Genomic DNA, 15,912 nt, shown 5'->3' with positions numbered 1-15,912 from the left:
AGAGGAGGAAGAGAGAGGGAGAGGTGCTGAAGGTGTAATTGAAGAAATCATAGCTGAGAACTTCCCGGATCTGGGGAAGGAAAGAGGCATTGAAATCCAAGAGGCACAGAGAACTCCCTTCAGACGTAACTTGAATCGATCTTCTGCACGACGTATCATAGTGAAACCGGCAAAATACAAGGATAAAGAGAAAATTCTGAAAGCAGCTAGGATAAACGTGCTCTAACATACAAAGGGAGACCTATAAGACTCGTGACTGATCTCTCTACTGAAACTTGGCAGGCCAGAAAGGAATGGCAGGAGATCTTCAATGTGATGAACAGAAAAAGTATGCAGCCGAGAATCCTTTATCCAGCAAGTCTGTCATTTAGAATAGAAGGAGAGATAAAGGTCTTCCCAAACAAACAAAAACTGAAGGAATTCGTCACCACTAAACCAGCCCTACAAGAGATCCTAAGGGGGATCCTGTGAGACAAAGTATCAGAGACATCGCTACAAGCATGAAACCTACAGACATCACAATGATTCTAAACCCATATCTTCCTATAATAACACTGAATGTAAACGGACTAAATGCGCCAACCAAAAGACATAGGGTATCAGAATGGATACAAAAACAAGACCCATCTATTTGCTGTCTACAAGAGACTCATTTTAGACCTGAGGACACCTTCAGATTGAGAGTGAGGGGATGGAGAACTATGTATCATGCCCCTGGAAGTCAAAAGAGGACTGGAGTAGTCATACTTCTATCAGACAAACTAGACTTTAAATTAAAGGCTGTAACAAGAGATGAAGAAGGGCATTATATAATAATCACAGGGTCTATCCAACAGGAAGAGCTAAAATTATAAATGTCTATGTGCCGAATACGGGAGCCCCCAAATATATAAAACAATTACTCACAAACATAAGCAACCTTATTGATAAGAATGTGGTAATTGCAGGGGACTTTAACACTCCACTTACAGAAATGGATAGATCATCTAGACACACGGTCAATAAAGAAACAAGGGCCCTGAATGATGCATTGGATCAGATGGACTTGACAGATATATTTAGAACTCTGCATCCCAAAGCAACAAAATATACTTTCTTCTCGAGTGCACATGGAACATTCTCCAAGATAGATCACATACTGGGTCACAAAACAGCCCTTCATAAGTATACAAGAATTGAAATTATACCATGCATACTTTCAGACCACAATGCTATGAAGCTTGAAATCAACCACAGGAAAAAGTCTGGAAAACCTCCAAAAGCATGGAGGTTAAAGAACACCCTACTAAAGAATGAGTGGGTCAACCAGGCAATTAGAGAAGAAATTAAAACATATATGGAAACAAACGAAAATGAAAATACAACAATCCAAACGCTTTGGGATGCAGAGAAGGCAGTCCTGAGAGGAAAATACATTGCAATCCAGGACTATCTCAAGAAACAAGAAAAATCCCAAATACAAAATCTAACAGCACACCTAAAGGAAATAGAGCAGAACAGCAAAGACAGCCTAAACCCAGCAGAAGAAGAGAAATAATAAAGATCAGAGCAGAAATAAACAATATAGAATCTAAATAAACTGTAGAGCAGATCAACGAAACCAAGAGTTGGTTTTTTGAAAAAATAAACAAAATTGATAAACCTCTAGCCAGGCTTCTCAAAAAGAAAAGGGAGATGACCCAAATAGATAAAATCATGAATGAAAATGGAATTATTACAACCAATCCTTCAGAGATACAAGCAATTATCAGGGAATACTATGAAAAACTATATGCCAACAAACTGGACAACCTGGAAGCAATGGACAAATTCCTAAACACCCACACCCTTCCAAAACTCAATCAGGAGGAATTAGAAAGATTTAACAGACCCATAACCAGCAAAGAAATTGAATCAGTCATCAAAAATCTCCCAAAAAATAAGAGTCCAGGACCAGAAGGCTTCCCAGGGGAGTTCTACCAGACGTTTAAAGCAGAGATAATACCTATCCTTCTCAAGCTATTCCAAAACATAGAAAGGGAAGGAAAACTTCCAGACTCATTCTATGAAGCCAGTATTACTTTGATTCCTAAACCAGACAGAGACCCAGTAAAAAAAGAGAACTACAGGCCAATATTCCTGATGAATATGCACGCAAAAATTCTCAATGAGATACTAGCAAATAGAATTCAACAGCTTATAAAAAGAATTATTCACCATGATCAAGTGGGATTCATTCCTGGGATGCAAGGCTGTTTCAACATTCGCAAATCAATCAACGTGATACATCACATTAATAAAAGTAAAGATAAGAACCATATGATCCTGTCAATCGATGCAGAAAAGGCATTTGACAAAATTCAGCAACTTTTCTTAATAAAAACCCTCGAGAAAGTCGGGATAGAAGGAACATACTTAAAGATCATGAAAGCCATTTGTGAAAAGCCCACAGCTAACATCATCCTCAATGGGGAAAAACTGAGAGCTTTTTCCCTGAGATCAGGAACACGACAGGGATGTCCACTCTCACCGCTGTTGTTTAACATAGTGTTGGAAGTGCTAGCATCAGCAATCAGACAACAAAAGGAAATCAAAGGCATCAAAATTGGCAAAGATGAAGTCAAGCTTTCACTTTTTGCAGATGACATGATATTATACATGGAAAATCCGATAGACTCCACCAAAAGTCTGCTAGAACTGATACATGAATTCAGCAAAGTCGCAGGATACAAAATCAATGTACAGAAATCAGTTGCATTCTTATACACTAACAATGAAGCAACAGAAAGACAAATAAAGAAACTGATCCCATTCACAATTGCACCAAGAAGCATAAAATACCTAGGGATAAATCTAGCCAAATATGTAAAAGATCTGTATGCTGAAAACTATAGAAAGCTAATGAAGGAAATTGAAGAAGATATAAAGAAATGGATAAACATTCTGTGCTCATGGATTGGAAGAATAAATACTGTCAAAATGTCAATACTACCCAAAGCTATGTACACATTCAATGCAATCCCAATCAAAATTGCACCAGCATTCTTCTCAAAACTAGAACAAGCAATCTTAAAATTCATATGGAACCACAAACGGCCCTGAATAGCCAAAGTAATTTTGAAGAAGACCAAAGCAGGAGGCATCACAATCCCAGACTTTAGCCTCTACTACAAAGCTGTAATCATCAAGACAGCATGGTATTGGCACAAAAACAGACACATAGACCAATGGAAGAGAATAGAAACCCCAGAACTAGACCCACAAACGTATGGCCAACTCATCTTTGACAAAGCAGGAAAGAACATCCAATGGAAAAAAGACAGTCTCTTTAACAAATGGTGCTGGGAGAACTGGACAGCAACATGCAGAAGATTGAAACTAGACCACTTTCTCACACCATTCACAAAAATAAACTCAAAATGGATAAAGGACCTGAATGTGAGACAGGAGACCATCAAAACCCTAGAGGAGAAAGCAGGAAAAGACCTCTCTGACCTCAGTCATAGCAATTTCTTACTTGACACATCCCCAAAGGCAAGGGAATTAAAAGCAAAAATGAACTACTGGGACCTTATGAAGATAAAAAGCTTCTGTACAGCAAAGGAAACAACCAACAAAACTAAAAGGCAACCAACAGAATGGGAAAAGATTTATTGTCAAATAAATTTGACAAATTGTCAAAACAATTTATTTGACAATAAATTTCATATATTGAAAAAAAACAAAACAAACAAACAAAAGACATTGTATATCCTTTAATGGGATAGATAAATTTAATAACTACCAGAAAAAAACTTACTTGGGATTAAATAATCTCCTCCGTAAAGAAGCATGGTGACATTATAACCATGATCTTGAAGAATCTGAGATACCCGGTCCAGCAGTAGATAGTGGCTTCCACCTAGGAATAATACAAAATTTATTTTTGTAAAGGTGAGAACAGAGGGTCTGAAATTGATGTGGGGGATCTGGAGATCCAGGATAAGGTAGCAGAGAGTTGGTGGTCAGTAGAAGATGAGTTATTTTAGTCCTTTGGTTTCATTTTGGGTAAACCCCAGACCAGATACCCTCCTTCTTTCTGACCAAGTCTTAATTTGTAGCAATCTTACATGAAAGATTCCTTTTTGCACTTCAAGATCTCCATGCCAGTGAGATGACCTTCTCTATGCTTAAGCCTAAAGGAGTTCCCAATCCTAGGCACATGCTGCAATTTAGGCTGCCTTTATGGAGGTACTGTGTCCTTTAGGAAAGGAAATTTGTGGAAAATTTTGGCACAAGACTATGTATGTGAGAATAATGGGTTTCTAAAGGACAATCAATCAAAGCTATTTCTGGAATCCTTCTGTCTGGAAATTTATGTTAACATGAAAGCCAGAAACATGGGAACATGAATATCAGTCCAAGCCACAGAAGCAGAAGTGGATAGAGCCACTGCTCAGAGCCAAGATTCTTCAGATTCAAATATATTTGGCAGGATGTTCCTCAGTTGGGTCCTGCATTTTACTAAACATCAAATTAAAGCATTCAGGATAACTATGGGCCCTTTGGGTAGAACTGTAGGATCCTGTATGTATATAAAACTGGGACATCACCCAACATAGGAAAATCCTGGGATCCTAAGGAAATAGAAGTGTGATTCTCTGTGGAGGTACAGATTATCACACCAATGTCTAAAACCATGTAATATCATGGAGCAGTTTGCTTGAATCTATGGGTCAAGGAATAGAATTTGCCTATGTTGGAAAGTGGGGGTTGTTTGGAAGACAATGATCTCATGATGATTGGGTCAGGACAGATGAATGTAGGACTACAGTAATGGTGTATATCTGTGGAAATCATTCTAGTTTTTTATATCTATACTTGTGTTGCCTGATGTAACACAGATTACATAAAAGCACAAACCCTACACCCTTAGATGCCTTCTTTGGCTCACCTTTAACCCCTGTAAGAAATGGATGCAGGGGAGAAGGTTTCCTGCAGAGGCAGCCATTCCTGAGGACCATGGTGATCCCAGTGCATTCTGGGGCAGAGGCAGGGTTTCCAACACCTCCAAAGAACACCTGCCCCCTCTCAGAGTCCAGAGGACATGCAATTTCAAGAGGTGGGGCAATTCTTTTTTTCTGTTGCCTTTAACTATCATTAAAAATAGATTTAAAATGGAAAACAGAGTTTTTTCAATACTTATTTTTAGGAATCCCCACTGTACAGCATAGAGTCTGGGGAAGAGGACAGGTTTGAGGTAAGAAACAGTAGGTTAAGTCCAGGTGTGTGACATCAGGGAGGTCTGGTGTGCTCTTGCAAAAGGCCCCTCATTTCCCTGACCCTTAGGTTCCCTGTCAGGAAATAAAAGGGAGATGCCCAATTAGATGACCTCAATGGTTTCTTCTAGCCCACGATCCCCAGATTCTTGGGGATCTAAGAGTGACCCCAGGAGCCCCGTATCCTGTCAGAATGGATCAAAAAAAATATCTTGGGGGAACTCCATTTTATGATGCCTCTTTATCCTGATAAATGTTCCTGTTCCATTTCTGTTCCCTTTGCAGCAAAAGTAAAGGCATTACAACTGGGTTCACACAGAATTAACTGTTTTACTGTTCTTCAAAACCTTTTAGCAGCAAGGGCAAAAGAGAGACCTGTTCCCAATTGATTTTCTCTGCCCAGTTTCCAGGTTTCCTATTAGTGAAACAGGCCCCGTTTGTGCTGCTACCCCCAGGAGTCCCTTTCCTTGGCCTGCAAGAGCCTGAAAGTGACCTCACCTTCCACTTTCTATTGGTAACTACAGCACCCTCAGACTTTTAAGGTGTGCCTCTGAAAATTCCGGCTGCACCCAGGAGTAGGCAGCTCAAGGTCTCCAGGTCAGCATTAGATCGAAATTCTGGCCCCAGCAATGCAGAATAGGACACACCACGAGAAAAGGTAAAAAAGAGGAAAGAAAACCATTGCTTTTTCCAGAACTAGCTTCCCCACACCAGCAGTGGGGACCCCTCTGTGAACCCCCTGCCTTTCCACCTCTCCCTTCTCTATCCTGGGATCCAAACAAGCTCTGGGAAACCACAAAGAATGACCTATGAAGCAGGGCTAGATTGAGCATCTGGGATGCGCCTGTGTCTGATTCTGTTGCCAGCACTCACCCAGTGAGGATACAGTCAGGATTTTGGCGGCCTCTGGGAGCAGGAACCCAGACAGAAGAAAGCCAGCTAGCAGCAGCGCCCGCTGGCCTGTCATGCTCCCTCCTGTACCAGCTGCAGATCCCAGCCTTGTGCCCAGAGCCCTGTGCTCTGCTTCTCTGAGTCCCTCACAGCGACCTGTATGCCTTGGGGACAAGCTTTGCACTGGCAGCCAAGGAAATGCTCTGGTAGGAAGCTTGGGAAGAAGTGAGAGATGGGTTCTGTTTTCTTTTCTGTTTATAGCTTCTGGCCTTTCTGCTCCTCCTCCTGGGTGCTTGCTCCACTGGCTATTTGGTCTTCACCCTCCCTAACCAGAAGCAGCAGGAAGGAGGGGTTAGTGAGCTCTCCTTAACCCTTCTCTGTCTGAGTAATCACCACACTCTCTGCAGAGAAGATACTCTGAACCTTAGGAAGTCACTTCCAAGATGACTCAGACCTATCTACATTTTAGGGACCTTTCCCCAAATTTTCCCACCTCTTAATTGCACTATTGACCTCCTACTGTCATCCCCCTGCCCCATTTCCCCAGGTACCTCCTTAAATCTCTTTAAGTGTTCCAATGTCAAAATCCCAGAAGCTTATTCCCAAATGAAAATGACCTACACTTATTGCTCAGGAAGTTTCTTAGGAAAGTAACTTACGGTGAAAGTGCTAGTGTCCCAAAATGTTTAGCACCCCTGGGTGGATGGCCAAGTATTGACCTGAAGGACTGAACCTCTAAAGGTTAAGTCTATAATTCTGAATGGGCATACTAAGTAGGACTGTGTGGTGGGCAGCAAGAAGTTCTGTTCTTATAAATATTTGAAATTATTTATTAGAAAGATTTGTAAACTCTGTCAGCATTATTCCATTTCTTTCCCTTCATAATCTCTCTGTATTTGTGCTATAGTATGAAGCTATGTGATTACATTCATACACTTTCACAATTACCCTCTGCTCAGACATTATATCTTCCCAGTGGAAAAATTAATCTGCATTAGGAAGACACAATTTTTTAAAACAGGCAATCACACTACTTTATTTACCTTACTTCATTACATCTGGTTGTCCCAATAATATCCCATGTTGTGAAATGAATTTGCTGGTGCAGGAACCAAGCCAGGATCACACATTGCATTTAGTTATCATGTCTATATCATCTCCTTTAGTAAGAATTTGCTTCTCAGCTCTTCTTTGTCTTTCTTGTCATTGATGATTTAAAAAGTACAAGCTGCTTATTTGTATGATGGATTCCAAGTTGGGTTTGTCTGATGTTGTCTCATTATACTTCAAGTTACTAGGGGACATGGTGGGACTACTACTAAAGCGGTGTTGATTCCATCTCAGTGAATCACACTGAGAAACACATGATGTAGGATGGTCTTATCATTAGAGATAACTCTATCGCTTATTTAAAGTGGTGTTCACCAAGATCTTGATTGTAACATTGGTATTTTTTACCCTATAATTAGGAAATGAGATGCAAGGAGACATTTTGAAACTGTATACATATTCTGTTCCTCATCAAATTTTACTCATTCATTTTATCATCTTTTATATTTCTTACCTTTTCAATGATTTTTTTTTTAAATCAACAAAGTCCTCAGAACTGCCATAGTCACTGGGCCTGATGCCTCAGAACTTCACAGGGAGGTCCGGGTTCTGTACTAGAGGTATTGTTGATCACATTTTTTACATTTTTTTAATGTTTATTTATTTTTGAGACAGAGATAGAGACAGACTGTGAGTGGGGAAGGGGCAGGGAGAGAGGGAGAAACAGAATCTGAAGCAGGTTCCAGGCTCTGAGCTGTCAGCACAGAGCCCAACGAGGGGCTCGAATTTATGAACCACATGATCGTGACCTGAGCTGAAGTTGGACGCTTAACCAACTGACCCACCCAGGCACTCCTCTGTGACTACATTTTTAAGAGTGGGAAACTTGAGAAGGAAATTGTGGGAAGTGAAAACCATAGCATCAGCTGTGGCCAAAGACAGGCTCCAGGTCTGACCAGCAAAGGAGGTGCACTCCCAGGACTGACTCAGGACAGAGACCACAGGTGGAGTCCTGGGAGAGTCACCCCTGCCTAACTGCAGAACAGAGGCCAGGCTTCCTGAGCTTGGAGGTGAGGTGAGAAGAAGATGCAAGAGGAAAACCCAAAATGGAAGAACTGGCCAAGATCTTATGTCATCATGAAAAATGAAAGAACAGAAAGAAGGAAAGGGACTCAGAAGTTTCTGAGAGAGTGAGTATATGAACCAGACTAAGGCCATCTTGAGAAATTCCACCATGATGACTGCTTTGTGACCTAAAGCCTCTTAAATACAGCCCTTCCCCCCCCCCCCCCCCATTCTTCTCTTTTGTTTAACTACACCTGTGAGTAAACCCTCCAGGCAAAGCTTCCTGGATCTGCTCTGGATATGATTCCTCCTGGGTAGCCCCCCAGCAAGTACTCCCCAGCCTTTAGGGCCATAAAAGCAGGTCTGTTAGGGGGTGGGGTTGTGGACATCGACTCATCTTGTGGTATCCCACGAGATGGACAAGCTTCTGTCCATATGTCCCCTTAATAAACCATTTGTCATCAAGCTGGGCTTGTTGGTCTTTTTCTTCAGTTTCATGGCTTCTTCGCTCTTTGAAGGTAGTTTTGCACATACCTCCTTTCCAGGGAACAACAGGAGGAAGTAAGCAGGGTGCTGTGTCTGGAAACAGGGAGTGCAGAGTGCAGTGGAAGGCGCGGCTGTCTGCTGAAGGTGTGGGTCTGAGTGAGGACTTGATTGATGAGAGGCAAGTCAAGAAGCCAAGATCAAATTCACAGACACAGAAAGTAGAACAGAGGTTGCCAAGAGCTTCAGGGGTTGGGATGTGGGTGGTATGGCAGTTATTATTTCATCAGTGCGGTCTGAGTTAAGGAAGATGAAACGTTCTGGAACTGGATGATAGTAATGTTTACACCACAACAAGAATGCCTAATGCCACTAAACTCTATACTTAATGGCTAAAATGGTCAATTTTATGTGCTGTACATATTACCACAATTTTTTTTTAAAAAAAAGATGCCCAAGAGTGTTTCACAAGAACTTTTAAACAGAGGCAGCAAACAGTGAAGAGCAATTTGTGTGCCACCCTCAGGTGCCAATATGGGGAAGACACCAGGGCTGCCCTGTGCTGGGGAAAGCCTTCTAGAACCAGTGGCTCCCCAAACACCCATCAAGGCTGCACCCCCATCAGGCCTTCTTCAGCTTCCTGGCCCCACACAGCCACCTGGCCACCATGCCCAGCAGCTTCCCGCAGAGCCACAGGGTGCCCAGGGTGACCACCAGCAGGAACAAGAAGACGTCCAGCAGGTACTGCTCATGCCACGGCTGCTGCAGGGCATGGGCCTTGAGGTGGGCCGCACCCCCTGTCTGGAGGATGTGATTGATCCAGCCCACCAGCCTCTGGGCAGGGGTCAGGGGGTGGGAGCGCCTGATGATGCTGGCGGCCACCGCTGCTGACTTATACCTGTTGGCAGACACAGAGGTGGGGTGTTACTCAGGTGGTCTCAGAAGTCTTAGAGACCTTGTATCACACACACTCTTCCCTCCACACACAGAAGACTCAGTTTCAAGGAAAAGTTGTTGGCCTGGCCTGGCCTTGCCACAGTCTAGCTGGTTCCACTGAAAAGTTCAAACTGGTGCCTCCATGCAAAGATCATGCTCTATGCTAAATGTGCTAAACTATAAAAAAAAAGAAAAAAAAATGACTAAGTCTATCAGAACTAGTCTCCACACAAGGAGGCTTATCACAAACTATAGATGTGATGTTATCATATATATATATATATATATATACATATATATATATATATATATATATATACACACACACACACATACATATACATGTACATATATATGTATATATGTGTGTATGTGTGTGTGTGTGTATATATATATACATATATATATGTAAAATACACACACACATATCATGGATGTGTGGGTAAGCTATTTCAAATAAGAAAGAGAGCAGAATATTCAGAATTAAAATTTTCAGAATGAAAAGTTTCAGAATACTTGGGCAAGTAGTAAGGGCAGAAGGAAATATCAAAGGAATTTGAAAGTCTGTTGGAGCCATTATAAAGATACTCTGCTTGGGATGCATCCAAGGTGCATGTACTAACATAGAGGATTCAACATATATGTATAATATATACATGTAACATATATATTATACATACAATATATGTATAATATATACATGTAACATATATTTTATACATGCAATATATGTATAATATATACGTGACATATATATTATGCATACAATATATATAATATATACATGTAACATATATATTATGCATACAATATATATAATATATACATGTGACATATATATATTATACATACAATATATATGTATAATAAGCAGCTATTTTGTGCTGCTGTCTGGGCTAGGTGACATATGTGACTCTATGGACTGGAGCCCAGGACGAGGCCTGAACTTTTCTGCCTCTTCAGAGCATCATATTGGCCAGCACTGGCTTCATGGGCTGCAGCCTCCACATTTGGACAGGACCCCACATTTAGATGGGTCCTACACTTGCTTTATTCTATGCTGTCACCATCTTGAAATTCTTAATCTTTATAACAAGGGTGCCCACCTTTCCATTTTACTTGGGCCACACATTTTATATACCCAGCCCTGAAACACAATGTGTAGGGACCATCCCAGCCCTAATGACTCCATATCAGGGTCAGCAGATTATGGCCATTTCGAGTCTAGGTCTTTGAATAGCCAATGAAATTTACAAATTCATTCTTCTGCGTGATCATTTGCTACATATGAAATACCCAATATAATGAAATGTCTGAGGTTATCTGACCCCTGGAACTTAATAAGTTTTCTAGTGTTAAGAATCACAAGCTTCAGTGATTCTTCAGTCATCTAACAAGTACTCCTGTGGGCCTCCTTTGTGCAAGGTAGTATGATAAGTCCTAAGGGTTGAGTCACTTTGTGTCCTTGAAACACTAAGTCATTCAGGCCTTCTTGGTTATAAGGAAGAAAGAATAAAATTGGTCATGGGACCATTGTGCTGGATGGGAATTTTACCTAAGACATCATGGGCCTATTTGCTGACTCACTTAACAGAAATTCATCCCAACTTACTTTGTGGCAGGCCCTGTGCTAAGCCCTGGGAGCACAGGAGAAAACAAGAGACACACTTGGCCCTACAGAGGAGCTTCCTCTTTACTTTCTAGTGTGGGGGGCACAAAATAAATTGAAACAGAAAGAAATGGGGTAGTTACTGATCCTGAGAACTGTTAAGGAAAAATGAATTATGACTGAAGAGGGTGAGAGAGGAGTGCATTTAGGACTGTCAGACAAAGACCACCTCTCTGAGGAGAGGACATTGGAGATGAGCCTGACTGCCATGAAGAAGTCAGTCCTTCAAGACAGGAGAGGAGAAGGAAGGATGTTTTAGGAGGCAGCACTGACAAAGGGCCTGAGACAGGAAACGGTGTAGTATACTGGTGGACACAAAGTCAACCTCCTGCCTCACTTGGAATTCTACTATAAGCAGTCCATAAACATAAGACCTCTCAGAGGTCCTGTGTAAGTAGGACAGGGTCCTTTAAACCCTAAGGTGCAAATTATTCTCAACATCTAACCTAAATTTTCTACTCTTGCTTCCAGAGAAAACAGGTCAGCTGTTAGCATCACATACATATTATTCCATGTCTTGGAAGTTTCAGCTTTTATTGCAAAAAGAGCCACACGGTGCTCTTTGTGTTTCATGTCTTCATTCAGCCTAAGTGACCACAAGCCCAGAGAGTTCCATACCTCTTGTCTTCTATGACTTGTTTCATCTTCACAGCCAAGGTCTCTTCCTTTATCTGCTTTAATGGGATAGAGACACCAAACTTTTTGGCTTCTACTCGGACCAGGTTTTCTGTCTGGTCTCCAAAGAGGGGAATCCCCACCATGGGCACGCCATGTTGGATGGCCTCCATGATGCTATTCATTCCACCATGGGTGACAAAAAGACGGATGCGTGGGTGAGCTGTTTCAAATAAGAAAGAGAGCACAATATTTCAGAATGAATATTTTCAGAATGAAAAGCTTGAGAAAACCAGGGCAGGCAAGAAGGGCAGAAGAATATACCAAGAGAATTTCAAGGTCTGTTGGAGCCATTTGAAGATATTTTGCTTACGATGTATCCAAGTGCATGTACTAACATACAAGCCTTGCCCTTGTACAGAAATTCTTTGCCCTGGACAGAACCCACCTAAGACTCAGAACCCAGGAAACTCTCTAGACAATAATGCTAAGCAAGACATATATCCCCTTCTGTCCATCCATCCATACATCCATCCATACATCCATCCATACATACATCCATACATACATCCATCCATCCATACATACATACATACATACATACATCTTTCTATCAGCTCAATGCCTCCCTTTGCTTCTCTCATCTGTTTTTTTTCATTGTGACTCTGTCTCTGTCTCTCTCTTGATCTTGAGTGCTCTTTTCTCACCTGTCAACTTATTTCCCTCTTCTCTGAATTCCTGACACATTCGTTGACATCATAATCTATTTGGCAATTGTAAAATTGACACTGTATGCATTGTCTCTTCAAACACATGAGTAGCCCCTTGAAACCAGAGACTAGATTCTACACTTGAGTATTTCCATCTCTAGCATTTCTAGCCCACCTTATTTAGAGCTAAATAAGATTACTATTGAAAATAAAAGTTTATCTCAGTTTATGTCACCCAACTTGAATGTACATCAGAATTTCCTTATCTCTTCTTTGAAAAGAGGATCATGTGCCTTGCTCCAGGCTTAAATAATTAAATTTGAGAAGTTGAGCTGGGAATCTATTCCTTCAATTTTCCAGGGTATTTTGAGTCATTATCTTGGTCATGAGCCTCTGATCCAGTCAGTGGTTATGGAAGTAAGGGGTCTGAAAGAAAGACCACAGGGCACAGAGAAAAACTACTGGAGGTGGGGGTGGGGGGAGGTGAGGGAACTCTCTGGTACCAGAGACAAAATGGACCAAATAACCAGCTGTGGTACTTCTTGGCACTTCTTGTTCATCTTGGCACTCAGGTATTTTGGCACATCCTAAAGACAGTATTGGTATTAATGTTATGAAGGTATGAATTGCTCACACTTCAATAGCTAAGAAAGATGTGGGGGAGGGTGATATATGATATATGTAAGTGCACGTGGAAGAACAGGTACTCATGAAGCCACTAAATACAAGGGCAACATCCCTCTGGTATGTGTTCTCTAGAATCCGTAGGTTCTTTTGGATTGTGTTTGGGTGACCCTGTGTAAAACCTAATGCAGTAGGACAAGGTGACCTTGATGTCTACCAATGTCTCACCTGGGATAGAAAGAATGAAGGAGAGATGGCTATTTGGGCACCTGATCTCATTGGGAGTAGGGCCTGATTCCCCAAAAACTCCAGCTGGCCATTCCATTCCTGCTTCTTGGAGACTCACCTTTAGGTATCAGCAGCTCCTTCTAGAGCAAGTGGGATTACCCAACTAGAGGTCAGAGCCCGATATGCTCTAAAAATATGTAAATGAGACAGGTGAAGCAGACTTGGGCAGTTCTTACCCAGGAGGTCATTCTGAGGAAGCCAGTCCACGATTTTCACATTTGCTGCCAATTTGACGTCTTTGGGCCAGTGAGATGGCTTATACTTCCATATGACTCCTTGAGAGAGATGAGCAAAGGCACTGTTCATCTCCCTGAGAAGTTCCTGGGATTGAAAAGTGCTCACCATGGAGCCCAGGGCCACAAGGACAAAACCAGAGTCTCCAAACTTAGCAATGAAATTCTCAAATTCCTGGAGAGAGTTCAGAAAAGAAAAGGACGTGAAAAATGTTGTTCATGAAAACCTAGACAGCCATGAAATGAAAGCCATTCATTTACTGAACACACCTTCCTGCCATTCCTAGAGCTCATAGCCCCTGGGGCAGCTCAGCACCCTCTGCATGATGCTCATCCCCATTGTGTCGGAATATCTTTCTTCTTTAAAAGCTTGATTTTGTGTCAGGGCCATCCTAGACCCACTGCTCATCATAGGTGAAAGGAGACATGGTCACTTGAGAATTTCCTAAGGCCACCGGAAAATGGTAGTGTAAGAACAAACACTAGTGGGGTGTCAGCGTCTAGCAGAGGGAGCTGCAACGTCTGAGGCTAGATTGCAGAAACTGGGAGAAGGCCTGTAGCATAAGAAGAAGTGGAAGAAATGGAGGAAGGCTCCTGATCACTGGCTCAATGCACCATGTAGAGTGCTTTGCTCTGATACTTTGTGATATTCTTATTAACGGATCTTTGTAATTAATCTCTTACCTCAGTGGCTCACCCACATGACTACAAATTATATCTACATAAGAAGACACTTAAAAAGTGGTAATGCCCAGACCTAAACCTGAACTGGGCAGCTTGCTTTTTAAAGTCCTCAGGCAATTCTTAAGGAAGGCTGTGACTTAATGATGTAATCTGGGCTTAACACAGTTTTGTCAACTCTTGCTTCAAGTGTTTCTTCAGACTCTGACTCTGGACTTCTGCAGCCCCCTTTCCTCAGCTTCTAGATCCTCATTCCTGGATTGATTCCATCTAGCATAACGTTGCCTGGTTTACCATTCAAAGGACCACTTTGACAACAGCTTTGTCATTCTTTTTAATTACAAAAGCCACGTAAGTCCATTATCTAAAAACTGGAAAATATAGAGAAACATTTTTGAAAAAAGCTTCTGCTATCTCACAGACACTATAACCCTTACTCCCATTATGCTCTTGCTTAACAACTCCCTCCCCCTACCCTATAACCAAGACCCACCCTCCTATCAAGTAAAGTCTCCTGCAATCTGGCCTGGCTATATTTACACAACTGAGAATTCTGATCCAGTCTAGCTAGAGTCACCAAGGGAACCCAGAGTCATGCCTATCTTACTTTTACTTTAACACTTTGAGCTACTTGTTCTCTCCAGCTGGAACACCTTCCTCCCTAGCTCCATCCCTAAAAAACCCTACCACCAACTCAAAGCCCATCTAGTCCATGGATCATTCCCCAACTCTCCCTGCTCACTGAGTACAAGGTCAGTAGAGGAAGCATAGACACTTGGGTACCTGGAAGACCCAGGTCACATCAGGGCTTTCCCCAGCTCTGCAGTGAATGGTAGTGGGAAAGTCACTTACACACCACCTAAGTTTCTGTCTTCTCTGTTATAAAAATGGAGATCATCATACTTCCTTCCAGGTGGCAAGATATTATTATATAAGATAAATTGCATAAAATGGCAACACAGTGCTGATAGGCAAAAGGAAGCCAACTCAGCTCCCTTCCACTTAATAACTTCTATTGCAGAAAAATAAATAAGTAAAAAAAAAAAATAAGAATAAATAAAAACTTCTATGGCAGAAGAGCATCCGGGTGGTGCAGTTGCTTAAGCGTCTGACTCTTGATTTTGGCTCAGGTCATGATCTCATGGTTCTTGAGTTCGAGCCCCACTTTGGGGTTTGTGCTCACAGTGTAGACCCTGCTTGGGATTCTTGGTCTCCATCTCTCTCACCCCCTACCCTGCTCATGATCATTTTCTCTCTCTCTCTCACTCTCTCTCTCTCTCTCTCTCTCTTATAAATAAGCATTAAAAAAAAACCTTCTATTGCAGTAGTCTGAGTTTATGGATTCAAACCAACTTAGCAGTTTTCACAATTTACAACACCCAGGCCTAACCCCAGATCAATCAAATCAGAAGATGGGCTGAGGATGCTGG

At 41.7% G+C, this 15,912-nt stretch overlaps 1 protein-coding gene and 1 pseudogene across 1 annotated transcript in view; both read right to left on the bottom strand.

Annotated features, from left to right (window-relative positions):
* Positions 1-6,342, bottom strand: part of LOC122201975 — a 33,039-nt pseudogene extending 26,697 nt beyond the window's left edge.
* A 2,199-nt stretch (positions 6,343-8,541) lies between these two features.
* Positions 8,542-15,912, bottom strand: part of LOC122201966 (UDP-glucuronosyltransferase 3A1-like) — a 30,054-nt gene continuing 22,683 nt past the window's right edge. Inside the window, exons 5-7 of the mRNA XM_042908046.1 lie at positions 13,745-13,976; positions 11,950-12,169; positions 8,542-9,624 (exon numbers count right to left, since the gene is read on the bottom strand). Coding sequence (XP_042763980.1) covers positions 9,348-9,624; positions 11,950-12,169; positions 13,745-13,976 — 729 coding nt within the window. The 3' untranslated portion in view covers positions 8,542-9,347. The remainder of the gene's footprint in view (positions 9,625-11,949; positions 12,170-13,744; positions 13,977-15,912) is intronic.

The sequence above is a fragment of the Panthera leo genome, chromosome A1 (assembly GCF_018350215.1).
Source record: "Panthera leo isolate Ple1 chromosome A1, P.leo_Ple1_pat1.1, whole genome shotgun sequence".
In the NCBI taxonomy this organism is placed as follows: Eukaryota; Metazoa; Chordata; class Mammalia; order Carnivora; family Felidae; genus Panthera; species Panthera leo.
Note: the sequence above shows the minus strand (reverse complement) of the source record. Positions and strands in the feature narration are given on the sequence as shown.